The sequence below is a fragment of the Girardinichthys multiradiatus genome, chromosome 1, assembly GCF_021462225.1.
Source record: "Girardinichthys multiradiatus isolate DD_20200921_A chromosome 1, DD_fGirMul_XY1, whole genome shotgun sequence".
In the NCBI taxonomy this organism is placed as follows: Eukaryota; Metazoa; Chordata; class Actinopteri; order Cyprinodontiformes; family Goodeidae; genus Girardinichthys; species Girardinichthys multiradiatus.
This window is the reverse complement of record NC_061794.1, coordinates 46,148,801-46,176,362: the sequence shown is the minus strand read 5'-3', so window position 1 is coordinate 46,176,362 and position 27,562 is coordinate 46,148,801. Positions and strand designations below refer to the sequence as shown.

General features: G+C 42.5%; 1 protein-coding gene across 1 annotated transcript; it reads right to left on the bottom strand.

The window, feature by feature from the left end:
• Window positions 1-895: 895 nt before the first annotated feature.
• Window positions 896-27,553, bottom strand: LOC124872387 (DNA (cytosine-5)-methyltransferase 3B-like). The gene is made up of 23 exons (XM_047372322.1): window positions 27,133-27,553; window positions 23,187-24,624; window positions 18,211-18,369; window positions 16,111-16,209; window positions 14,635-14,884; window positions 14,452-14,517; window positions 14,223-14,338; window positions 13,818-13,946; window positions 13,629-13,736; window positions 13,248-13,380; window positions 11,762-12,274; window positions 10,043-10,087; window positions 9,816-9,895; window positions 9,361-9,473; window positions 9,068-9,251; window positions 7,441-7,525; window positions 6,858-7,003; window positions 6,630-6,720; window positions 6,244-6,392; window positions 6,065-6,150; window positions 4,749-4,818; window positions 4,545-4,666; window positions 896-3,743 (listed from the first exon to the last, which is right to left on the bottom strand). Exons 2-23 carry the CDS (start codon window positions 24,564-24,566, stop codon window positions 3,509-3,511), a joined length of 4,359 nt encoding a protein of 1,452 aa, XP_047228278.1. The 5' UTR covers window positions 24,567-24,624; window positions 27,133-27,553; the 3' UTR covers window positions 896-3,508.
• Window positions 27,554-27,562: the final 9 nt, after the last annotated feature.

Below are 27,562 nucleotides of genomic sequence, written 5' to 3'. Positions count from 1 at the left end.
CGACCATCCGAACCCGGACTGTAGGTGGCGCTGTTCCTTCTATACTCTTCAGAGATTTTGGCCGATGTATTTTTCACCACAAAACACAAAAAAATAAAGATATGAAAAAATATATTTAAAAAATCATATATATATCTACACTACCGGTCAAAAGTTTTAGATACAGTTTCTCACTTAATGAGTCTCTTTATTTTCATGACTATTCACATTGTAGATTCTCACCAAAGGCATCAAAACTATGAACGAACACACATGGACTAATGTCGTAAACAAAAAGTGTGAAATACCTCTAAACATTTTTATATTTTAGATTCTTCCAAATAGCCTCCCTTTGTTTTGCTCCTTTAGCATTCTCTCCAGCAGCTTCATGAGGTGTTCACCTGAAATCGTTTTCCAGAGTCTTTTTAAAGAACTTCCCAAAGGTTAATATTTTAGTCATCACAGCAAAGGGCTCCTACTTTAAGGAACCTAAAATATAAAACATAAAATTCTTTTACAGTTTATTGTTTGCGACATTGTTCAATGTGTTCATTCAGTTTTGATAGTAGCTCTCACCTTTTCATCAGATGTTTCAATCACATGGATTCATAAGTCTTCTGCTCACCACCATTGTACTTCCTGCAGTTTCAGTCAATTTTTTTCCCCCTAGGAGCCTATTTGCTTGTTCAGAAGTCCTTACCTCATCTGCTGCCTTGTTAAGCAAGCTCTGCGGCCGGTGGCATGTGATTCTGAGGCACTTTCTTCAGGTGGACTGTCTCGGCTGTAAATGTTGAGCCATTATTGTGTGCAGAAACACCTTGAAAATTGTCCACATTAATCAAGCCCCTTAATTTATCTGCTAATTTATAAACAGTGTCTCAAAGTCTACTTGAGAGACAAAAACAAGAAATAAAGACAGAGTTTAAAAATTTTTTATTTTGTTTATTCCACCACTTTGGACATCAGTGATAAAATGACAGCAGATTAAAATGAGCAGAACACAGGACATTATTCTGTGTTTGTAGATATTTAAACCTTCACAGACAATTGTGGACCAACAAGCATTTAAATCCCTTTGAGATAATGTGCAAAAGTGTTGAAAGAACTTTGCTCACGTTTCACAAAACAGTCGGTAAAGATCCACCAATGAGACAGATCGCATTCCCACTGCTAGAGACTTTTAACAGTAAACAGAAGAGGAACAAGAGTGGAAAATTAAAATGTAAACACTGGTCCCAGCATTTTAATCTCATTAGGAACAGAGCAGTTCTGTCAGTGACAGCCTAATATTAACAACATTGACAGCCATAAAAAGTCGTCGTAAGGAAAAAAAGGAACTAAAATTGTAGTGGTTTGTTAGAAATTTATCATTGGTGTAATAAAAAAGGATCATTCCTTGCTATTAAACAATCAAAGAAGAGTAACTAATAATTGTACTGTATGTTTGGTCCAATGTGGATTTAAAATACCAAGAACGACTTGTTAAAGCTTGAAAAGCCCAGATATGGCTGGTTTCTATCCTAGTAAGTTCTATCAGGATAAAACTAAGGCTATTAAATAGATCTAATAGATCTACCGGAACCCTAAACATCAGAGTGGATCTACAGGACAAAAATATCTGGAACATTATCTTCTGCTGTCCAGCAGAGATGACCAAGGTTGCTAAATGAAATGTGCTGAATGCATTTTGTCTTCCGATTCTCGTTTCCTGTCAAAAGTTTCAGTTTGCAGTTAAAAAAATGAAAGTGCATCAAGATGTGTGGCTTGATTAGGAAGAATTTGACCACAACTTTGGTAGAAATGCGGCGTACAGTGTAAATGAAATCAGAAGACAACTAAATTTAAAGCTTTAATTCCTGCCTGCCTGCCTGATGTAAAAACTCTACAAACAGCAGAAGAACGTCAGGAAGTGGATGAATGTTGGGCAATGACGCAATCACACCCATCCAACATGTTTCTAAATTTTTTCTCAGCTCAGCCTGCGACCAAAAATGAGTCAATAGAGCAGCAGACTGGGAGAGCATCGTTATTGGAATACAGGAAACAGTTTGAGCGAGCTGAAGGCACGGCAGGGTTAGACGTCTGCATGGGGCAGACAGACACACAATACTTATCCTTCACTCACATGATTGCAGATTTACTAGATTCAATTGATTGTTTTTATATATTAGAGCATGATCAGACCTAAAAAAAAAAAAAAACACTAAATCACTAAACAGATCAACCTTTTAAAATAACACATTTCTGAAAAGCAATGCTCAAAATTACATTTTCTACAACTGCAGCAGCAACGATCTAATGAAAATAGCGAACTAGTTTTGTGTCTTGGAAATAATTCACATTCTGTATTGTAGCGCCGCTGGATATTAAACTAAAAATATTTCATCAACCATGAGTTTGTTTCATGTATTAAAAACCTTAAATTCCCACCAGGGTTTAATCTATGCAGATGCATTCATACACATTTCCTGAGGAAAACAACTGCATATCAGCAGCAGCATAATTAAACAATTAATTGCACAACATAGGCAGATGGTCTCGTTAAAAGATAGCGAGCACCAAGTGGGCTGCCACCAGTGTAGAAGGCTTACAGGCTCATTGTAAATAGAATAAAACTGTTTAGGCTGAAACCTTCAGTGATGCTGTGTTTCATCATGTCCTACGGTACGGTGTGGCTCAGACAGCTTGGCTAGTTTTACTTCTCCACAGCAGGTTGGATCCCGAAGCTGACCCTGATAGGGGCTTGTCAGCTGGAGAGGTTCCAGTGCTAAACCAGGTTTTAAAGCTAGTTGTACAAAACATGAGGAACTGGTTCTCCAAAGCCACAGAAGCGACTGGGAGGCAGGTCTGGAAATGTGAGTTCTTGCAGAGGATCCTAGTGCAGTGAGACAGTTTCTCCACACAGATCATGGTGGTCGTCATGTTACAAACCCACTGATGCCTTTATGTCTCCAGTGTAATATCAGTCTCTATTTGGGGACAGCCTTTTAAGGGCTGCACGACATCAGGAAATATTTACTTGAAATGGTATCGATTACAATAAACCCACATTTTTCTGATTCTTCAGTCATTACCATAACATGAAGCACCAAACGCTCTCACTCAGCTTCTCATCCACTAAACATATAGAACAGGTGTGGGTATTCAGTGTCCATCCAACTGGCCAATAAGCTGAGTGTAAACAGACACCTGAAATAAAATATCCTAACAAACAACTGTAATACTGCACACACTGATATTATGATCAAAACTATTATTCAATATGTTGTGCAGCTCTATGTCTTTACAACAAAGGCAGATTCCACACAAACCCTTTGCTAGGATCTGCTATTTGAGGCCCCAAAAGTGTTTCTGATTGGTGTCGCAGTGATGTTCATAGATTCAGCGTTAGGCAGTAATCATGAGCACAGCTATAAGTCCTCACAGTCACTATTAACCAACATTCTCTGCGTTACAAGCTTTGGTTTAACACTGGAACCCCCTAGGACCTGGTGTGAACCCACTGGTATCCAATCACGCCCAAGCTCCCCTATCTCAGCTGCTGCAGGTCTGGAGAGTTCGGTGACGAAGGGATGGTGTAGGAGCTGGAGGTGGACATGCAGGGCGTGGCTAAGGGAGCGAGCTCCTCGCAGGCGAAGTACTCCTTCAGAGGGGCAAAGAGGTGACGAATGACCGGTACGCTCCACGCCTTGCCCAGAAGCTTCTGCCTCTGCTGTCGGTTCATGTTCCTCGCGTCAGTGTAATGTTTGGGGAACCCAAAAATCCTGGAGAGAAGAGAATCATCTGTCTGTGTTTGCTGATGAGCATGGAATCGCTTTTTAACCAAATCATCTCATGGCTCCAACACCGAGGGAGGACCAAAAACTATGACTGACATGGAGGCATGAGAAGAATCCTGCAAACATAACTAGAAGTTGAACTCTATAGCTTCTAGCAGCCAGCAGTAAACATACTGATTGAAACGTCACGTGACACAACTTCTGTTTTTAATTTTCAGCCATAAGATGGAGGAAAAGAGGAAGACTCCAGAGAACACATGGACATAGTGAAGGATGACATGGAGATAAGACGGTGTAACAGTTGAGAAGGCAAAGGACAGGATGAGATGGAGGCTGTTGACCTGCTATGGCACCCCCGAGGGGAGCAGTCGAAAGAAGAAGAAGAAGAAAACCAAGGAAGTAAAACTGACCTTTCTGGCTTTTCAGATTTAAAAAGACAAAGATCTTCCTAAAGATCTGCTACTGCTTTCAGTCCACTTCATCACTTCCGCTTTCCTTTTTCTCAAATAGGAAACTAAATAGAAACAATTTTTGTTCCTAAGGTCCAAAAGTCTTCATACCCCTTGAACCTTTCCACTGTATGTCTTATAAATACGAAATTCAGTGCATTTGTTAACAATTTAATGTGAAATGTAATGCATAATTGTGAAGTAGAAAGAAAATAAGTGTGGTATGTGTTTGTTTTCGGCCCCCTTTACTCTGACACCCCTAAAAAATGGGAAGAAAATGAAGTTCAGGACAGTCAGCGAGTGAGGACATGCTGAATGAGAACATGAGGACACGTACTTTTCCAGCTCAGTGATCCAGAGGATGTCCTCTCTTCCATTCTGCATGACAGGCAGCAAAGACACATCCTTCCCCTGCTTCAGGGAGTTTGGGTTGGTGGTGATTGTTCTCACTTTGGTTACCTGGGAATAACATTTCCAACAGTAGGATGTTTAGTCCGTGTAAAACAGGAGAACACGCTATTAAATATGATTATTTACTCACCCTGGCCTCTCTACCGAGCTCTAAACAGTCCTGTAGGTTCAACTTATCCTTCTGGGAGGCTATGATGGGCCTTTTAAAACGCAAATAATAAAAGTTATTAAAATTTCTAATTTGATTATTACAAAATAAAGTTGGTTTTTGCTTTTTTTCCATAAATCTCATAAACAACTTCAAAGTTGCCCGCAACTGTAAGCAATTTTATTCATGCATCAGCCTTTAGTTGGAAAACTATTTCACAGCTTTAAATAACACTACATTTAAAAATGAAACAGTGGCTTTAAACTGTAATACCAGTAAGATAACGAGAACGTGGTTTTAATGGATGTTTTAAGGGCATCTTCGGCCACGAAGGTGTGCAGACGGAGTATCACGCTACATAATAAAAAATATACACAAGAAAAATAAAATTTTGTGGTTTTTTTTTTTTTATAAATATTGAAAATAATAAAATAATTCAACCAACAATTAAATGATTAAAAGAAAAGTCTAAAGTTGTTAAAGGGATTTATGGAAAAAGATCTTGATGATCCAACAGCTGATTCTTAGCACATTTTTGCTACAATGAGGCTAAGAGGAAAGCACAACCAGAGGGTACAAGAATCAAACTATGAACATGAAAGTAACTCAAATCAAACAAATCTAGAGTTTCATGTTCTGTGTTAAACACTGAGTGGAAAATCTACAAGAAATCTTCTAACCTAAACTGTGATTGTGTATAAAACAAAAAAAAAAGGAACCAAAGCACCAGATCTGTTAGGTATTATTTAGTCAACTCAGAGGTAAGAACGATACAGTCAATTTACTTGCAAGGGTAGCTCTGCAGTGCAGACTACAAAGTGTTGGCACCCCTGTCTCTTTATTTATACATTCTGGTACACACACAGTTCAACAAACATTCAGGATGTGTGTGTGTGTGTGTGTGTGTGTGTGTGGGGTCAGAAAGGTTAGGGTTCATGTGTCTTGATCTTAAGCAGAGAGAGAGAGTGAGTGAGGACTCGTACCAGTCCCTAGATGTTGCTGATAAAAGCATAACTCACTCTTCTGACCTATCTCCCTTTCTGTGACATGTAAGGAGGAAAAAGCACTTGGAGCAGACATGAGTGATAAACAATACAAAAGTTTTCAAACCCCTAACAAGATCAGTCCAACTTCCTGTGACCTGATCAAACTAAAGTATGGCTAGCCTACAAATTAGGAGGAACAGCTGAGTGACAGCAGAACAATAACGACTTTTAATTAAGCATTAAATACAAACTAGTAAAAAAACATCATGAAATCCTTATTATGGTTTGTGCCACAGCAGCAGTACGTCTCACCTGCTCATTCCAGGAATGTTTCCCCAGAAGTTTCGAGCTCTGTTAGCAGGACTCACTTTGACTGCATCCACCAGCACAGGGTTACACTGTTACACAAAGCCACCAGACAACATCAGCTCCTTAAATGTTCAGCAACACGAGCAAAGAAAGCACAATCTCAGAAATGGAAAGGGTTCAACCTCGAGGAATCGGCAAATGTTGACTTTATCGTGCGTGTTCATGAAGACCACGTTCTCGTACAGCCAGAAGAACGGCCGGGGATCGTCCTCTTTGGGCTTCAGCAGCTGCAGGATGCGGTAGTACTCAAAAAAGAGTCTGCCAGTGCCTTCTGTCACAGAGGAAGATGAAAGAAGCCCCATAACGTTTCAGCTGAGACAGAAAATCTCTGTTGGCTAAAGAGGATTCAGCCTGACTGGTTGATCCCTAAAGCTACTTTTTAATAATCCAATGAAAGAATTTGGATTGGACCAAATAGAAAATGAGATTAATCACATGATGCAGAAAAAAAACCCACCTGGGATTAAATTTATACAGATTGTTTTAGACTTGCAGACAGGCTACGTACCATAGAGGCCTTTCCTAAGTGGATTCACAATGGAGAGGTCATTGCAGGGGCTGCCGCCAATCAACAAGTCAAATGGACCCCACTTCTCAATCTGAATTACCAAATCAGATGAAATGGGTTCATTTTTATTCAGTATTTAAAGCAATAAAGCTAATAACGTTTAGGAATTATTTAATATATGTTTGGTCTTCTGGAAAGGAAGGGAAATCAGAGAGAGGTTTAACATACCAGCTCCTCGGTGATGAAGCGGACATCTCCAACATGAATGATCTTCCCATCATGGTTAATGGTCGCCACGGCAACTGAATCCTCACAAACCTCGGAGGCCACATATTTTTCAACCTTGAAGCCGAGATCTTTCAGCACCAAGTAGCCTGAGAAGGGAAGCAGAAGTGGCACTTTCTTCTGATTTCTTTCAGAATTCATGACCTCTGAACTGCCTTTGATCAGATTTGGTTAAATAAACTGGAAACAAACCATTTGGCATTTATTTCCTGATCCTGCCGCATCAAGCCTGTACCAAACAGTGACGTCAACATTAAAAACTGACTGACATTCATCTGATCCGTTTCAGTTTACATCCTCGTTTCTCTTCTCAGAAAGGTTTAACCATCTAGTGCAGAGCAGAGATGGTGGGAAACAAAGGATGTTGACCGAGAAGGTTTGTGCATGCAGTGAAGGTCCTAACGCACAGTAACCGGTGGACAGATGATAATAATAATAGCAATAATAATGTGCATTTATTGGTTAATCTGAAGGAAAGCTGAATGGAACAGAGCATCCCTGCCGAGGCCTGTGGGTCCGGACTCACCTGTCCCGATGCCGTCGAACAGTGACAGAACCCGGAGAGGTCTGCGCAGTTTGGTGGGGATAGATGGGTAGACACGGTGAGGCTCCTATGTCAATAACACATGGTGTTAATTATGCATCAATGGGCTTCATTTACCATTCAATCTCATATATGATGAAGGTTTGAGTTAAAATCCTTCATCCATCCCAAGAGTCTATGGGAAGTAAATGCTACTGTGTGTACTCAGATTTGCTTTATTTACTAAAGATTATCCTTTTCCCGGCTGTAAAAGGGTCTCACTACAGCCAGCTACTCAGCTTCATTAGCTTTTTCTCCAACTTTAGTCTTACAGACTGACAAAAGAAACTAAAAGATGATCTAAAAAGTATTCATTTATTCCTAAACTACAGAAAAAGCAAAGCTATTTTCAGGTTTTCAGAGAGTGACCCCTCTCTTATTGCAGTAGTAAAATAACCCGTGTTTATTTTTTTTTTTTTATTGAAATTATTTTCCAAACAGGAGTACATCCAAACCTTTTTTCATTTTTTTAAACATCCCGTAGACACCAACCACGAGAAGCTGTAGACACACTCTATATGTATTATGGACAAAACCAACTTTGCCATCCTTTGTGTACCGGAGTCAAATTCCTTGTTTGTACGAACTTGGCAATAAAGCTGATTCTGATTTATATTACACCACCTTTCCAAGCTCTTTTCCAAACAACAATTTGGTTTTCTTGTTCGTTCTTCTCCTCAAGGTCTTCTCACTGAGAATTACCTGCAAACAAACTATTTACCTTCTGTAGCACTATAAGGGTACCCCCAAACCCAAAATTATTCTGCAAAATCTGATCTCAAAGGCGAAATAAAATCCATCCAATTTTTCCAATACTTATTAAATTTGCCAGATTCTAATCTGATGGAAAAGGTCAGCGTCTCCATCGTATATATATTATGCATTACATCAACCCAATCTTCCCTTTTAGGAGCCTCTGCCTTCGGCCACTTCCTAGTAACGGTTTTTTTACTAGCTACTAACATGATTCTATACAAATATGTATCAGCAGATCTTGTTAACCTATCCACCCCTCTTCCCATGTACAGAGACTCAAATGTGAAAGGAGTACTCACGCCCAGCACTTTATCTATACAATTCTTTAAATCTAACCCCTGTGTTTAATGGCAGTTCTCCTGAAAAATAAATGTAACAGAAGCATTTTTTCATTCATGCTGAACTTTTTAAAAGGTGAACAAAGTAAATAGGAACCTTTAATTAGTAATCCATGACTCTGTTTCCCTGGGGTTCAAATATGTCATGACAGAGGCCGGCTTCTTTAAGACACTCTTCAAATGGGAAAGATGAGAGAACATATGAATCCTGTAAGTGTGTGTTCATCAGTGAGCTCAGTTAGAAGCTTTAAGGACATCACCACAATCCTAAATGTTGTATAAAGATAAATAATTAAGATTAGGAGGAAGAATTGATGGCAAAGAAGGCAGAACGAGGACCCATTTTCACATCAACCCCTGGCACAGTGAGCTTTGGCCAGATGACACTATAGTTAAGATTTTAGGCAACAAATACTCTAGGTGGAGTACAAACGTAGAGGGCGCTGTAACAGTTTAAACATCAGCTGAATACTTACAAACTCCATTGCGCTGTTGTTGGCAAATAACTCCTGAACGCGAAATCTCCAGTCCTCCCTGGGAACCAGAGCACCGTGTGGCTGGTGAGGCTGACAGAGGTAACAGATCCACGGGTCCAGGACCTTCAGAGAGTCAAACGTCCCTGGGCCAGCCAGGATGTTCAGACAGTCCTCACAGTAAGACCTGCAGATCATACAGCAGGAGAACAGGGTGCAGGGCAGGGAGGAACTGAGGCTAAATCACTGCTCTGCATGGGTTACAGGCTTGAAAACAGGAGAGGATACAAACCAACCTGTGGCAGCCATCATGTCCACACAGGATGACCTCCATCCCATAGCAACAGATGGTACAGTAGGACTGGTACCCATCATCATCATAGCGATACAAGGTCTCAGTGAAATTATCCTTCAGAGAGAGATTGCCACAAGCAGAGGACATTTAACAGGTTAGAAACATTGAACTACAGGTTTAACTTGGACTAATAGGCACTGTTGTATTAAATATCTGTTTCCTCTAAAAACACAAAATGAGGAATTAACTGTCAAAGATCGACTCAACATATCAGGAAACATTCTGCCAGTTTGTATAGACAGAAATAATGCTGATTCTTTACTGCAAACCATAAAGCATATGAGGGGTAGCTGGCCTGAGTAATGGCTGTTCCAATGCATTCTGGGGTTTGTGGTTTTAGTGATCTCTCCACTGCACAGTCCGAAGCCAGTTGTAATAGCTCTGATCAGTTCTTACTTTGCACTTCAAGCAGAGGCTGCCTTTGAAGAGGGGGTGGGATATCTGGATGTCCTTGGTCCCACAACACAAACAGAAGTCTGCAGGGAGGAAGGCCAAAGGAAGGAAGTAAGACTAAAATCATTATATTATTTTTTAAAATCATTTAAACGTTCACATCAGCTAAACAAAAATAACTCTTTAACTGTGCACACATGAACAGACGAACCTGTATTTAGAACACTCACCTTCTATGTTGAGCTGTAAGTCCATGATAGTTTTGATGGTCTTCTCTGTAAAGAGTTCATTTGGTCAGTAATGGACAGCAACCACCATTTATTTCTCTTTTTCTTTGCATAAATTTGAAACAGCCACCTTTACAACGTTCACAATAATAAGTGAAGGAGGCTGTTAGATGGCCGCTCAGCTCTTCCTCTCACCAACGAACCATCTGAGACCAGAGCACCATGCAGCTGCAACTTTATTCATTAATAATGACAACGTTGGAAGCAAAGCTCTTTGTTTATGAAGCAGGAGGACAACGCTTTGTGCATGTTTGTTAACCAGAACCAGAACCAGAACCGCGAAGAAAACATGTCGATGCCAAATTACCAACAAGACAAAACACAGAGAGGCTAATGTTAGCCTAGCGCCACAGCAAAGATCCTCAGCAGAGCGAGATGCTCAGCTACATCTGCTGAGTCCGGCAGTCCCTTAGAAAAAAACGATTAAGCGTTAGAAAAATATATGAAAGAGTTCCGATAAATGTGATTTATTCTTGTTTTTCTATTCAACTGTTGAAGTTTTCAACATATGATTAGATACTTTTAAGGATTTATGAATCTGTTTACTTTGCAGAACTAATTTCATAACCTCCAGGCTTAGACAGGCAGGAACGTTTTTGCTTTTGGTTTCCAGTGGGATTATTAAAACTGGTGGAATATTACTTTGCTTTATTAGTGTCTATTAGAGGCTGCAAAGCACAGGTTTATTTGACACAACGGCTTGCCAAACACCACTAATTATTCACCACTGTTATCGCCTATCAGTGGTTGGTTGAAGCTGTGGTTTTCAAACTGCTGCAGCCTCCTGCTTAGCTGCTGTTGTTTAGCTGTTAACTTTACAAAGGTTCTTCATTTTCTCTCATGGTTATTTAACATCGTGCAATAAAAGCACACATGCAAGTCCTCTCCTGGATGAAAGCGGCCAATTACATAGTGTTGTAATCTTTATTCTCATTTTTATCCATGAATGGTGCTCCAAAAATAAAAAAATGAATGCTGTTCTTATGAGTTAGATTTCTACAGTAATGGATTGGTCTAAATAAATGAACAGTGACCATAATGAAATAAAGGTTTCTCATCATTTTGTACATAAATAATAAGAAGACTTTTTTTTAAAAGCTAAATAAAAGCTTTGAAAGGAATAAATATGCATCTGATCACTGCGTACAACAATGTTAAAGCCTGTAATTGTGATCAGAGACACCGATATTTGCCTACATGTTGTTCTCTGTCTGCCTTAAAGTTGGTTTTACTGGTGAACATGGAAACCTCTGAGGTTTTCTGTGGATTTGGACCATTCCTGAAGATAGTCTGTTGGTTTTGATGATTACAGCGGCAGCTTTTATTATTTTGCGTCTGTACCATTTGCAAAATGTGTGAACCACATCTGTCACTGCTCCAAACCCTGCTGTCTTCAAGGCTCATTGCTTGAACATTAGGAAACTTTGAACTACTTTTGTACAGTTATTGCTCTTTAAGGCCGTGATTATCAGGCGGTTTTCATTTCGACAGTGTCCTGACTCTACAGGCTTCCTACGTTGTACCAAATAACTCAGAGATCTGTCAATGAGTGTTCATGGGTTCATGTTAAAGTGAAGTTTGATCCAGACTAGAAAAGCACCTTATGAATGCAGTTCATTCACCATGTAACAGAAGATGCAGAAATAGATGATCACGTCCTACCTCGGAGTTTCTGGTCTGGCTGCGTGTACTCGCTGCTCGGCTGGTTGACCCCTTTGTACGTTCTGGTGTAGTTCCTCTTCTTTTGTGGTACAAAATCTGGTGACATGTCGTCATCTAATCCATAAAACCAGCTGTAGCTCTTCTTCAGGCTCTTTCCCCCTCTAAAACTTCCCTTTCCTTTTTTCCTTTGCCATCTGCTGTTCATCTTTTCCCATTCTTCTTTCAACTTGTCATTCTCCATCTGGGATCCTCCCTTTCCTTCCTTCTCCATCTCTGGATTCAGTGGTTTGGACCTTTTTTCCAGAGAATCCAGTCCATTATTCCCATTGGTTTTGGAGCTGGAAGATGCGTCTCTGGGACTGCATGACAGTTTGTTGAGTGAGATGGACACATGTTTCATCAGAATGCTGTTTTCACTCTTGTTCTTTGTTGGGTCGGAAGGGGTAAAAGTTTGGTTGGTTTTTGCAAAAAGTTTCTTCTTCACCTTTGGTCTGGTGGGTGTTTTAACGACACCTGGGACACACAGAGAGAGTATTTTGTGCATATAAACAGCGTTGAAACATCTGGTCTTATAAACACTGAATGGCAGAAGGTGTACGACTGCCTACATGTGGCATAAACAATAAAGAACTGCTAAAAACAGTCACAGTAAGAACGTTTTACTACTATTGATGCGAGCAGCAACCATTTTGAATGCGGAAGTCGGGTATGGTCGTGTTGCCCCGGCTTTCCGACTGGTAATTCAGACTTTCACAAGCATTCCAGTTGAAATTTCCTACTCTGAGCACGGAAATTCAGACTTCCGAGTACAAATGGAACGCAGCATAAATATCCAGACGCAATAAAAACCATTCGGTTCGACCAGATTCAGAAATGATTTAAACCCAACCTCAAATGAACACAAACCTTAACAAAGTCTTGATTTATTAAACAATAATAAATCAAAACTAGAAAATCCTTGTGCTTAGTTTGCTGCTCTGGAGCTTGCAGGTCTGTCAACACAAAGCCAGGGAAAAAAGACCTCAGAGAAGAAACCTTGCTGCCCATCAACCTGGGAACATTTTATGGTCATCTTCAAACTGGTAAAAGGTCCATCAATCTCCAGAGAGAGAAGGATTACCCCTAAGTGGAAAACTTTTAAGACAGCAGCCAATCTTCTGCTAAAGGTGGTTCTATTAAATCATGCGTGTACTTAGTTATTTGCACATAGCTTTGCTGTTCTGGCTTCATGTGGAGTTTGTTCTGTGTTTCTGTACACTTGATTTAAATGATTTTGGAACCTGGCAAAGATCAGATCGTTCTGTTTCATTTTTTCTAGAACCCCTCAAATCAAAGGAGGGTGAACTTTCTTTTTACCATCACTCTACATGTAATGAAGGAGGATGTTAAGTGAAGTTCTATGACTGACAAGAACTCCACATAGAACCTAAAGCCCTTCTCAAACTTTGATGGCGTCTCCATGAAGGAAGGAACAACATCTTCACACCTTTTTTAGGTTTGAGTCCATCTGGACCAGAGGGCTGAAAGCCTCCAAACGCCCAGTCCAGCATGTGCTTCAGGAGCTCTTCACCATCTTGAAGCAAAGGAGAAAACTGCTTTTCACAGCGCAGGGCTGCCTCCTGAAGGGCAGAAATAGAAATATTTAAACAAGCAGAACATAATTCTACAGTTCGCTACGAAGTGTTTAGATGGTGAATATTGTTACATTTGCTTTTATACAGAAAAGAGTGCGGATATTTTCCTTTAGGAACAGGTTCTTATCTGCTGGGTGTGAAAACAAGATGATGTTCGACCTGACTCTTGTCCATGTCCTCACTAGTCTTTAGGGACATCTGGAGCATTTTAGGAGACAGACTGACATACCGACCTGCAGGGATGAGAGGATGGCGTCTCGGTAGGTGACGAGGGTTGCAAACGAGTTGGCACAGAAGTACTGGCTAAAGGCAGCGAATGGCTTCAGAGACGCCACACTAGCCTGCAATCAGAGACAGAGATCTGTGGAGGAGCTGAGCTACAGCTGAGCTAAAAATGAAGTTGTGATCCTGTACTGACTCACCTGAGAGCACATTCTCTGTCCGTACCACTCCACCATCCTCTTCTGTGGAAGCTGCCCCTGTCCTTTGAAGGGAATAATGATGCCGGGCCACGGGGAGAAGCCCTCTATCTGACCCCAGACCAGCTCCCCCTTTGGACACACCAGACAGACATAACTAAACTAGCACAAGATGAACATAAAGAACACTATAATTAGACACAGCAACCTGAATGCTGGTAAAGGGAAGCTTTACTGGGTGAATAGGACAACATTTAAACTAAATGGAGGAGCAGTTGGTCTTTGCAGCTCCTCCAGAGTTACTCTGCACCTCAGTCTGCTGGTTACCTCAGCTTTAAAACATAGCATACATACTGTATGCTATGTTTTACATGCAGCTCCAACCATGTTCATCAGATATAAACTTACAATGGATTTTTCTGGAAACTCTTCAGAATCCGGTATTTTGGCCGTTGAATCCCAGCTCTGATCCTCTTCATCACTTGTCACAGTGAAAATAAACTCTCCCTGTTTAAATCTTTCACCTGCAAAACAGTGTTGAATGACTGGAAGCTGAGCTGTAAAATGAAGCCCAGGCTTCTGAGGAGAGTAAAAAACTTGATGCAAAGGAAAACGATTCACAAATGATTCCTGTTACTTGTTTTTGTCATCATCAGCTGGCCTGTCAAAGACTTTATGGACCCTTCTGTAACATCGATCACATCTAATAAAACAGAACACAGTGGTTGGTGTACAGCAGTGAAGTTACAGCAGATTAATGTGACGAGTCAGAAGGCTCTGGGAGTTAAACATCGTTTCCAGGTAAATGTAGAATTCCTACCTGAAGAATTGTCTGTGTAGTCCGTTTCCTCCACACTGCCGTAATGTTTCACCTTGTTATATGTTAAAGGCTTCCCTGCAGGACTCTTGTCATCCTCTGATGAACTCCCATCATCTCTCACCTCTCTGAGACCTTCCAGGGAAGGTAGTTTCCTCCTGACGATGGGTGATCTCTGTCGCCACTTCTCCACCTGAGGTGAGGCTTTGGGAGTTTTCTCCCTGTTGGGAGGAATTTTGATGTTCCTGTATGCCTTGTGAGAGGAACAAAAACAAGTCAGAGCTTCTTCTTCGTTGCATTAATAACAACAACACTAAGACTATCACTCTGCAGCCATGGCTGCTTCATAAAAAGGTTATTAAACGGTAACCTGGTTCTGGCTAAATCCAAGTTAAAACCAACAGCCTCTGATAAATAATTGTCCTTATTGTTGTCAACAGGTGTGAAGACTCGTTTTGCGCCGCCGTCTCCTTCTACTTGCACGTAATGTCAACCAAGTAGAAATTACAGCACGTTCTGTAGATGGTCCTTCCATGTCAGGCCAGCATAGTAATGGTCGGTGTGTTGAAGCAGCCGTCTTTGTGTCTCGTTCATAGCCCTTGCATGTAATGAGCGTTTCAAAATTCACAGACATTAGCAGGTTCTGAGCATCTTGTGGTGCAGAACCTCATGGTGCCTCAGCAATGCGCTGAACGATGAAGCTCCGTCCAGAGCGTCATTATTTATTTGTCAGTTAGCAGTTCCATCATTAATGAAGATCCAGTACCGGTGAGAGCCATACAGGCCCAAACCATAATACCTCCACCACCATGGTTGACAGATGACCTACTGTGTTTGGATTTTTTCCCATACTTCCATCTGTTCAGTAAAGCTTCTTCTCGTGGTTCTTCTTCCAAAAACGCTGCTCTTTCCCACTAAATTCAGAACGGAAATGTCCAGCCACCAGACCCAAAACACACCAGCAAGTCCACCTCTAAATGGCTCACAAAATGTAAAAAGGAGGTTTTGAAGTGGCCTAGTCAAAGTCCGTACCTAAGACAGGCAGAGCCGTTTTGTCATGACCTTAAAGAGGCCGTTTATGAAAGAAACTTCCTTCATAGAGATGTTAAAGACTCGCTGAGTTTTCACCACCACAGCCTGTTGTTAGATTTATGGGACATCTTCACATGGTGCTTCTTTTTTCTCTCAAAACAGGAAATAATGACTTAGAAAACTGCATTTGTATTTAATCTGGTTATCTTTGTCTAATACAATAATATTTGATGATCTAAAACATTTAAATGAAGCAAAGAAATAAATAAAAACGAAGGTAATTACTTTTTCACAGCAGGAGAAGACCGGTTCTGATCCGTTGGACAGATTTTAATGCTGTGGTTGTTCTAAACATATCAATTACACCATGGTGTTCACTGAGGGCATCTTCAACCCATTCTGATGTAGCTCATATAGCAGGCACTGAGAACAGCTTTCAAAACTCACCTTAGCAAACACCTGGGTCCGGTGCAGGGAGCTGGGCAGGGCCAGCAGGGTCAGAAACAGCTTGTGTAAAGTAGGCCAGGTACTCATTCTGTTTAAAATCTGCACAGACAACAGCAAAGACGTTGGTTTGATCATCACCAGCAGTTCTGAAACATTTCCAATGAAAGCAAACTGAGCTCTTCTTTGGATTAACCTCCATTTTGTTATCATATGTAATGTAACAGAGCAAATATTATTATTATTAATGTTTGGCTCATTTCTTAATATCCTAACATTCATTGCTTTTATGCTTCCTGTCTTTCCTGTAATGTCTTGTAAAGCACTTTGGATTGCTTTGAGTGATGGTGTCACACACTCTGCATTCTGATCCGGCGAACTATTCAGAACCTTTTCCATCTAAAACTACTTTAATGCCCCTAGCTTAGATTTTTTTTTAAAGATTTTTTTATTGAACAGTAGTTTGACAGGAAAGAGGGTGAAGAGAGAAGGAGAAGACCTTCAGCAAATGTCCTGGGAGACTGGGAATCAAACCCAGGACAACCACATCGAGGACTAGCCTCTAGGCACACAGTGCTCATGCTCTACCAACTGAGCCATCCACCCCATGCCCACAGTTTTACCTTCACATGCACCACCTGTACATCCAAACTCCGGTACTATGCCTGCATCCTCAGACTGGATGTGCAGTCTTTCCTCATAAACCATGAGTGTGGTTGCACATAAAGGTGCGACCACATCAAGGTGTAATATTCATTGTAAAAAAACTCTGAGTGCGAATCCTCATCTGCAGATCCTTTTGCCAGTCTAACGAAAAGATGTTATTCTAGGCTGAAAATAAACAGTTTCTGATTCTTTCATCACTCAGCCGGTTCCACCACCAGATAAGATAGACTTCAACCTTAGTATAGCCATCATGAGGAGGCTATTATAGTTGGACTTTCTGGGATCCAGATGCCATCTTCTAATTTCTTCTGAAGTTTTAATTTATTGTATAATTGTGTGTCATATTTGGACTGATTGACTCTGTGCAGCACTTTGGTTAACTCAGGCTGGTTTAAATCAGACCTGACAATCAACACCGATCTCTCAGCTCCTTCTAAACGTTTTCACTCGTCTAGAACATTTTTACATTTTATCCAGTTACAACAACAAACATCAAGGTATTTAACTGGGATTTTATGTGAAAGAACGACACAAAGCAGTCCATAATTTTGAAGTGGAAGTAAAATGATACATGGTTATATAAAAACCATGTAAATAAATGTGGTGTCACCTCTGTAAAGTTTTGTTTGTTAAATGGAACGGTGCCATTTTGGATTAATAAATGATCCATCTAATCAAACCATCATCTATGCTGATGGGCCTGGCAAGAAGAGCGTTTATCAAGGAGGTAGCCAAGAGGCCCAAGGTTGCTCTGGAGCAGCTGCAGAAGAAAAGGGCTCAGGTTCAGTTCGGTACCGAGACTAGAACTGAACTTCTTGACCTACATATAAAATGCTGCGTAACAGAAAAGTAACATGGCACACCAAAACATGGTGGAAGCAGCTTCCTGTTGTGCAGAGTTGATGGGAACATAAATTCAGGGAATCATATAGGAACACATGATGTTCTCAGATATTCTCTATCCAATCTGACGGAGCTTCAGCTGTTTTACATGAATGAGAAGTAATAAATTTCAGTCCCTAGATGTGCAAAGCTGGAAGAGACATACCCACTGGTGGAGACTCAGTGGGTATGTCTCAATACAAATGCACATCACATGTTCAGACTTTAATGTACAAAAAATTTAAACCATGTATCCTCTTCCTTCCATGTCACAAATAGGCACCTCTTTGTGTTCGTCCATCACATAAAATCCCCATAAAATAAAGTCAGTAGCTATAGTGTGAAAATAGCAGAAACGTTACAAGGCTGTGAATACTTTGTAAAGTACTGTACATCACTGCCAGCTCCACACAGGCCTGCCTGTGTTGGCTGAACGTCCCTTAAAACACTCACACACACACACTCACACACACTCACACACACACACCCAGGACCCATCATCGCTCGAGGTGGACTACCTCTTACAAACAGTTTAACCACAAACTTACATCGTACCTTTACCCAGCTGCTACATTCATCACTCCCGCTCTGTTCCCTTGTGAGCTTCATGAAACGGCAGCAGTTGTGCGCCAGCTCCACCTCTGAAGGTCCAACAGTGCAGAGACCCAGCTGAGCACCCATCACTGACAACACTTGCCAGGGAAAACTTTTTTCCTGAAGGACAGAGAGAGTGTTATTGTTTTACAGTACAGAGGAACCCTGACTCATAATGAAACAGGTACTGAACCAGAGGGAATGGTCTGATTTAGTCCACATGTAGACAAATGGTTTGACAAGCAAAGAGCTAGAAAGTCTAGAATGGACCTGAGGGTGACAGCAGTAGCACCACCAATGAAGCATCTGACAGTCAGAATATAAGGTTACGGCCATAAGACACAGCGGATGGATGGATGGTGGACGGACGGATGGTGGACGGACGGACGGATGATGGATGGATGGACGGATGATGGATGGATGATGGACAGATGGATGATGGATGAATGGACGGACGGACTGATGGATGATGGACAGATGGATGGACGGATGATGGATGGACGGACGGATGATGGACGGATGGATGAATGGACGGACGGACGGATGATGGACGGATGGATGGATGATGGACGGATGGATGGTGGACGGATGATGGATGGATGGACGGACGGATGACGGACGGATGACGGACGGATGATGGACGGACGGATGATGGATGGATGATGGACGGATGGATTATGGACGGATGGATGATGGACGGATGGATGATGGATTAACGGACGGATGATGGATGGACGGATGGATGATGGATGGACAGATGGATGATGGATGGACGGACGGATAGATGATGGATGGATGAACGAACTGATGATGGATGGACGGACGGATGATGGATGAACGGATGGATGGACGGATGGATGGACGGATGGATGATGGATGGACGGACGGATAGATGATGGATGGACGGACGGATGATGGATGGATGATGGACGGATGGATTATGGACGGATGGATGATGGATTAACGGACGGATGATGGATGGACGATGGATGGACAGATGGATGATGGATGGACGGACGGATAGATGATGGATGGATGAACGGACTGATGATGGATGAACGGACTGATGATGGATGGACGGATGGATGATGGATGGATGGACAGATGGATGGACGGACGGACAGACGGATGATGGATGGATGACGGACGGATGGATTATGGACAGACGGACGGATGATGGATGGACGGACGGATGATGGACGGATGATGGACGGATGGATTATGGATAGATGGATGGACGGATGGATGGATGGACGGACGGATGGATGATGGACGGATGGATGATGGATTAACGGAAGGATGATGGATGGACGGATGGATGGACAGATGGATGGACGGACAGATGGATGATGGATGGATGAACAGACGGATGATGGATGGATGGATGAACGGATGGATGGATGGACGGATGATGGATGGATGGACGGATGGATGATGGATGGATGATGGACGGATGATGGATGGATGATGGATGGACGGATGGATGATAGACGGACGGATGATGGATGGATGATGGACGGATGGATGATGGACGGACGGATGATAGACGGATGGATTATGGATGGATGGATGGACGGATGGATGATGGATTAATGGACGGATGGATGATGGATTAATGGACGGATGATGGACGGATGAGGGATTAATGGACGGATGATGGATGGATGATGGACGGATGGATTAACGGACGGATGATGGATGGACGGATGATGGATGGATGATGGATTAACGGATGGATGATGGATGGATGATGGATTAATGGACAGATGATGGATGGATGATGGACGGATGGATGATGGATTAACGGACGGATGATGGATGACGGATGGATGATGGATTAATGGACGGATGATGGACGGATGGATGATGGATAAACGGATGGATGATGGACGGACAGATGGATGATGGACGGATGGATGATGGATTAACGGACGGATGATGGATGGACAGATGGATGATGGATGGACGGACAGATGGATTATGGATGGATGAACGGACGGATGATGGATGGACGGATGGATGAACGGATGGATGGATGGACGGATGATGGATGGATGGACGGATGGATGATGGATGGACGGATGATGGATGGACGGACGGACGGACGGATGATGGACGGACGGATGATGGATGGATGATGGACGGATGGATGATGGACGGACGGATGATGGACTATGGACGGATGGATGGACGATGGATTAACGGACGGATGATGGATGGACGGATGGATGATGGATTAATGGACGGATGATGGACGGATGGATGATGGATTAACGGATGGATGACGGATGGATGATGGATTAATGGACGGATGATGGATTAATGGACGGATGATGGATGGATGATGGACGGATGGATTATGGATTAACGGACGGATGATGGATGGATTAATGGACGGATGATGGACGGATGGATGATGGATTAACGGACGGATGATGGACGGATGGATGATGGCTTAACGGATGGATGATGGATTAACGGATGGATGACGGATGGATGATGGATTAATGGACGGATGATGGATGGATGATGGATTAATTGACGGATGATGGATGGATGATGGACGGATGGATTATGGATTAACGGACGGATGATGGATGGATGATGGATTAATGGACGGATGATGGATGGACGGATGGATGATGGATTAACGGACGGATGATGGATGGACGGATGGATGATGGATTAATGGACGGATGATGGACGGATGGATGATGGATAAACGGATGGATGATGGACGGACAGATGGATGATGGACGGATGGATGATGGATTAACGGACGGATGATGGATGGACAGATGGATGATGGATGGACGGACAGATGGATGATGGATGGATGAACGGACGGATGATGGATGGACGGATGGATGAACGGATGGATGGATGGACGGATGATGGATGGATGGATGGACGGATGGATGATGGATGGACGGATGATGGACGGACGGACGGATGATGGACGGACGGATGATGGATGGATGATGGACGGATGGATGATGGACGGACGGATGATGGACTATGGACGGATGGATGGACGATGGATTAACGGACGGATGATGGATGGACGGATGGATGATGGATTAATGGACGGATGATGGACGGATGGATGATGGATTAACGGATGGATGACGGATGGATGATGGATTAATGGACGGATGATGGATTAATGGACGGATGATGGATGGATGATGGACGGATGGATTATGGATTAACGGACGGATGATGGATGGATTAATGGACGGATGATGGACGGATGGATGATGGATTAACGGACGGATGATGGACGGATGGATGATGGCTTAACGGATGGATGATGGATTAACGGATGGATGACGGATGGATGATGGATTAATGGACGGATGATGGATGGATGATGGATTAATTGACGGATGATGGATGGATGATGGACGGATGGATTATGGATTAACGGACGGATGATGGATGGATGATGGATTAATGGACGGATGATGGATGGACGGATGGATGATGGATTAATGGACGGATGATGGACGGATGGATGATGGATTAACGGATGGATGACGGATGGATGATGGATTAATGGACGGATGATGGATGGATGATGGATTAATGGACGGATGATGGATGGATGATGGACGGATGGATGATGGATTAATGGACGGATGATGGACGGATGGATGATGGCTTAACGGATGGTTGACGGATGGATGATGGCTTAACGGATGGTTGACGGATGGATGATGGATTAACGGATGGATGATGGATGGATGATGGATTAATGGACGGATGATGGATGGATTAATTGACGGATGATGGATGGATGATGGACGGATGGATTATGGATTAATGGACGGATGATGGATGGATGATGGATTAATGGACGGATGATGGATGGACGGATGGATGATGGATTAATGGACGGATGATGGACGGATGGATGATGGATTAACGGATGGATGACGGATGGATGATGGATTAATGGACGGATGATGGATGGATGATGGATTAATGGACGGATGATGGATGGATGATGGACGGATGGATTATGGATTAACGGACGGATGATGGATTAACGAAAGGATGATGGATGGACGATGGATTAACGGACGGATGATGGATGGACGGATGGATGATGGATTAATGGACGGATGATGGATGGATGGATGATGGACGGATGGATGATGGATAAACGGATGGATGATGGACGGATGGATGATGGATAAACGGATGGATGATGGATAAACGGATGGATGATGGACGGATGGATGATGGATTAATGGACGGATGATGGACGGATGGATGATGGATATACGGATGGATGATGGACAGATGGATGATGGATAAACGGATGGATGATGGACGGATGGATGATGGATAAACGGATGGATGATGGATAAACGGATGGATGATGGACGGATGGATGATGGATTAATGGACGGATGATGGACGGATGGATGATGGATATACGGATGGATGATGGACAGATGGATGATGGATAAACGGATGGATGACGGATGGATGATGGATTAATGGACGGATGATGGACGGATGGATGATGGACGGATGGATGATGGATAAACAGATGGATGATGGACGGATGGATGATGGATAAACGAATGGATGATGGATAAACGGATGGATACGTGTCCTGCTAAACCTTTAATACATATATTTTGTTCTGGGTGTTTTTATCACCATCATTGTCAGCAAATTAAGTCCAAATCTGACGGTTTCTTAAGACTGCTGAACTTTCCTAGCAAGTTGGTTGGTAGAAAACGAAAGAAGCTGGTTTTGATGGTTTTTTTACTTCATCTCACTATGTTTTTAATAATCTGACACACTAGGAACGTTGAAAATTACTGGTTTCATTCCAGTCTTGTACACTGGTTTGGCTTTAAACATGGAAACAGGAAGGTAGGAAGGAAAGGACAGAGATGGTCCAGAAAAGAAGTTCTTACAGTTATACTTTGTGGATTTTTCAGCACCAGTCCAATATTCCTCAGAGCCACGTCCCCCAGCGGACCTGGAATGCTCTCCACAAAACTCTGCAGAGCTACTTTATAGAAAGTCTGGGCATCCTTTAGGAAACTTCTCCTGTTCTGTTCTCTCAGACTTGGACCCAAGGCCCGCATGAAGTCTGAAGCAAGCGAGCCTACATTCACCTCATCCACAGGAAGCAGCTGCTCACTGGGAAGCAGATCCCATTCCCGCTTCCAAAGAAAGCGATCGACGGCAGATGTTTGGTAGATGCTGGCTGTGTAGGAGTGCAGAATAATGGACATCTGTTGGAGCTCCATGGTCAGGCTTGCTGTGTTGGACTGCTGCAGCTCCTGGAGAGCTCTGAGGGGTTCCAAAGAGTGGGAAAGGAACAAAAACTGCAGCCTGACTATGTCGTCCATCAGCCAGCTCCTGATCCGGTTCGAAGTCTCCGTCTCCTTCAGGGACTTAAAATACTCCAGCAAATCCTGCCAACGGGCGGCCATCTTCTGCACGCTGTGGGCTATGAACACACACTGTACTGAGCCTGGACGAGGCGGGATATACAGCCCTGCATCAGCGAACACCTCTTTCAGACTGTCATTAATGGAAGAGCAGGTAGAGTAATGGAGATGGATGTCTCTAATCAGATCCACCACGTGGTTGAAGGAAGCCATGATTCCAGCATGGCAGGTTCTCTCTGCTATCCCAGGGATGCTGCAGAGGGACAGGAACTTTGGGCTGAAAGCCTGGAGCCTGGACACAAACACCCGGCTGAGGCCCGGCTGTGGAGTGCTGCAGTAGAACGCCACGAGGTTGGACAGCGGAAGTTCATACTTCCTCAGGGCCTCAACCAGCAGCCATGCGTCGGAATCAGCAACACGCGCCATGGCATCTGTGTCCATGTTAGTGGGGTGCTGCGGATCGGTGCTGTCAGTGCTCATCTGCAGAGTGTGTAGCAGCTTCACCACACTTTCACATGAGCTTTCGTCAAAGTAGCCGATGAGCAGGATGCTGGTGCTCTGTCCTCCACCCAGCTCCACCCCTACATACAGGTACACACAGTAAGGCCTGTCTGTAACGGCCTGCGCAACGTCTTTTGGGTCTGCTGAGTAAACATCGTCATAGAAGTTTGTTCTGATGAAATTCACCAAATCATTCCCAGAAATCAGTTTGTCCACAGCAGATTTTGCTGGTTCCACACACTGGATCTGCTGCAGCTGGACCTCCTCCTCCTTCATTGAAGTCTCCCTCTGTTCAGATTTCTGCTCCGTCGACATGTACATCACGTCCTCATCATCTTCCGATGTCAAACAGATTACATCTGACATCTGCCGTTCTTCCGCTTTGACGAAATCCATATTTATAATCAGTTCTTTTTTCCTGGGAGAAGCAGGCGGGATGAATGCTCCTCTGGACCTAAATAAAAAGAAAATAAGGGAAGAGTTATCTTCAAAAATGCTTTTCTGTGATGAAAAACATCTCTTAACTCAGATGTCTCACCTCAGAAGAAAAACCATACCATCAGACATTACAAAACAGAAGGAGACATCTAACATCTGGCACTTGAATCACACTGAATCCAGGCTAATAGGAACAAGTATTTATGGGCGCTGTGTCATATGGTGCTTTTATTTCTGGTTTTGGGGAATTTCCCGTGTTTCCTCTTAAACCATAAGGATTGAAAAACCTATTTCCATAGAACCATGGACGCTGTGATTTGGTGCTCATTCAGACACCTGTGAACCACTGTCATGATGGCTAACCATCAGATACCGGTTACTTCATTTCCTCAGTACTTTATACGTACTTTGTTCCCCCTCAGATCTTCAACTGGGAACAAAAAAGAGCCGCCTGCTGCCGTTCTCGCTGTTAATATTAATAGTCTGCTGCACGGGACTCCAGTAAAACATTTCTACCAGCAGGAGGTTGCTCAGTGGTTATGCTACCATTTATAAAATGACAGTAAACTGAAGTAAACAGGTATTAAAACCACAGAGTGATTAAAAAAAATCTCCAGAAAAAATTTGACATTACATTCATTAGCAAGTCTGATTCTTTAATGCCCATTTAATTCCAAACTGCAGCAGAATATTGAACTCCAAAGAGAAATAAACATATGCAATAAATATGTATATCAGACAGTAATATCTGTGGACGATGTAGGGGAACCAGGTCTACACATGTTTCCATTACAAAATGTTACAAGTTTCCTGTCGCGCATTTACCAACAACCTCAGTCTACTTCCTGTCCCGTTTTTAGGAACTAATAGAAGAGTTCACGTTATGGTTGAGCCCAGTCTTTAAATATGGATTCTGCAAACCCCACAGTGTCTGGGTGGGTGGATGGATGGAGTCAGGAAATTCATTTGTCTTTTTCCCATACTCCTCCAGGCTTTTCAGACTGCACAGAAATTCCAGTGACCAACGCAGCAAAACATCTCCCTTGTATTGCAGTGTTTTTGGAGTTATCCCTCAAATTCATGCTTTTCATTGGGTTCTGCAAGGAGTTAACCTTGTGAATCCTGTTGCTGCCAAGTGAGTGAATTGAATTTTGTTGCATCAACAGACTTAGACTTCTAGGAATTCATCAAAAGCATCTAGGATGTAAAAATATAATCTGAATTCAAAATGGGCATCATTGGATTATTATATTACAAAGAGTATTACTTTTGTCCAGGTTCGTTGAAGAGAATCCTGCAACTTTATTTTTTACTACTCATTACTTTCCAGTAACCCCAATCATCTAATTATTGAGATTTTGTTTTTACGACAGGGCTGCATCTTAGTCTGATTACAAATTTAACAATTCTCACCAGCCCGCTAACATTGTTTGAGAACATTTAAAATGTCCGGTAAAGTTTAGGAAAAACCTGTCCTACACCACAACTATGACATTCCCGGGACAATCATGTGGAAATACCGTTTAACTCCGATTCAGAAGACATCAGGCTACCCCCCCGTGTGTCTCCAAACGGCGGAATTCACGACGTCACTGCCCTTCCACCAATCAGATTGGAGTGGGTGTCATTTAAACCAATACAAACAATCGAAACAACTTTCGAAGAAAAGCTAAAAAGCGAAGGAGAAATGAAACCAGGTTAGCTGGGGGTTCGGCGCAAAACAACACCAAACCGAACCATGAAGGGTTGGTTAAGCTTTCCCTCGCCACTCACACATGAATGGCAGCATAAACTTCTTAAACTTCGTTATACTACAACTTATTCTAACGCTAAAGTTACGGATCTGCTAACATTTAAATAGCAGTAATACGGTGAGCAAAGCGAAGGCCCAGAATACTGACCCTATGGATCACAATTGATCGTATTTAGAATGGATAAACGTGGACTGGGTTAATCTATGCTGCTTACAGATGATTTAAAAACAGACTGGACTCCATCTAACTGGTCCACTTACCAGGAAAACAATTCAAATCGCCCCGTTTTGAGTACAAATCATAAACTGTGTTTTTAGGAATATGTAAGAAGTCTGCAATACCTCCGTTTAAAACAAGATACAATTAAAAGGCAAACCAACCACTAAATTATTCATTCTTGTATTTAAAAAAATAAAGTAAAAGTTGAAAGAAAACTTCGAGCTGCGTTTTGTAGAAAATGCAGGATAACTTTGTCCAAGTTTGATCATTCAAAATATTGATTTCTAGGAGTTTATAACAAGCCATTCAAAACATTGAGTTAACCCTTTACTCCAATCTGATGCTAACTTCTGCGTCGTTTGTTACGTGAAGACGGACGATCGGTAAACTAAACCAAAAAGTACTTCAACGCCTTCGATGAAGCAGCTTAAAGAGACCGCATTACCAAGCCGGACTGGTTGGAAATGCGTTTAGATTTTATCCCAACATTCAATGGTTACATTTTAGGTAAACATGTGTGTAACATGTTAAAAACAACACGCTAGACTTACCCACGCAGACCTGTTCTTCCTCGCTAACCTCCACACGCCGAACCCCCAAAACATCAGCGTATCCTTCCGCCGAGCGCAGCGTCCCGCTCCCCCACAGCGAAGATTTAACATGAGTTCCCGGTTTATACCGCTAAAAATAACCGCGTGGTTCTTAAAAATGTTCGGTATCTAACAATTATCAAAGTAGGCCATTAAATTATGTTTAAAATTACTGGCGGCCTTTGGAACCAGCGCTAGCTGCGCAAAAATGATCGAATCTTTGTAGATGTTTCCGTCGAGACGCCATTGTAGTTAGCCGCTAGCTAACGCTTCATGAACAGAGGTCTAAGTGACATTTAGCTAAAACTCGAGGCGCATGTTACAACAAGCACATTTTACCACAAACTCCCTCAACAAAATAAAATCGAAAGAAATTGATATTAGCGCAGAA

Bases quoted from the DNA above. Each gene is read 5' to 3' on its own strand.
- LOC124872387 (XM_047372322.1), bottom strand. From the start codon at position 24,566: ATGGATTTCGTCAAAGCGGAAGAACGGCAGATGTCAGATGTAATCTGT. The intron at 13,947-14,222 runs GTAAGTTTATAT...GTGTGTCCAAAG, and splicing joins AGTTTCCAGAAAAATCCATT to GGGGAGCTGGTCTGGGGTCA. The intron at 10,088-11,761 runs GTAGGACGTGAT...AACTCTTTACAG, and splicing joins GCCAGACCAGAAACTCCGAG to AGAAGACCATCAAAACTATC.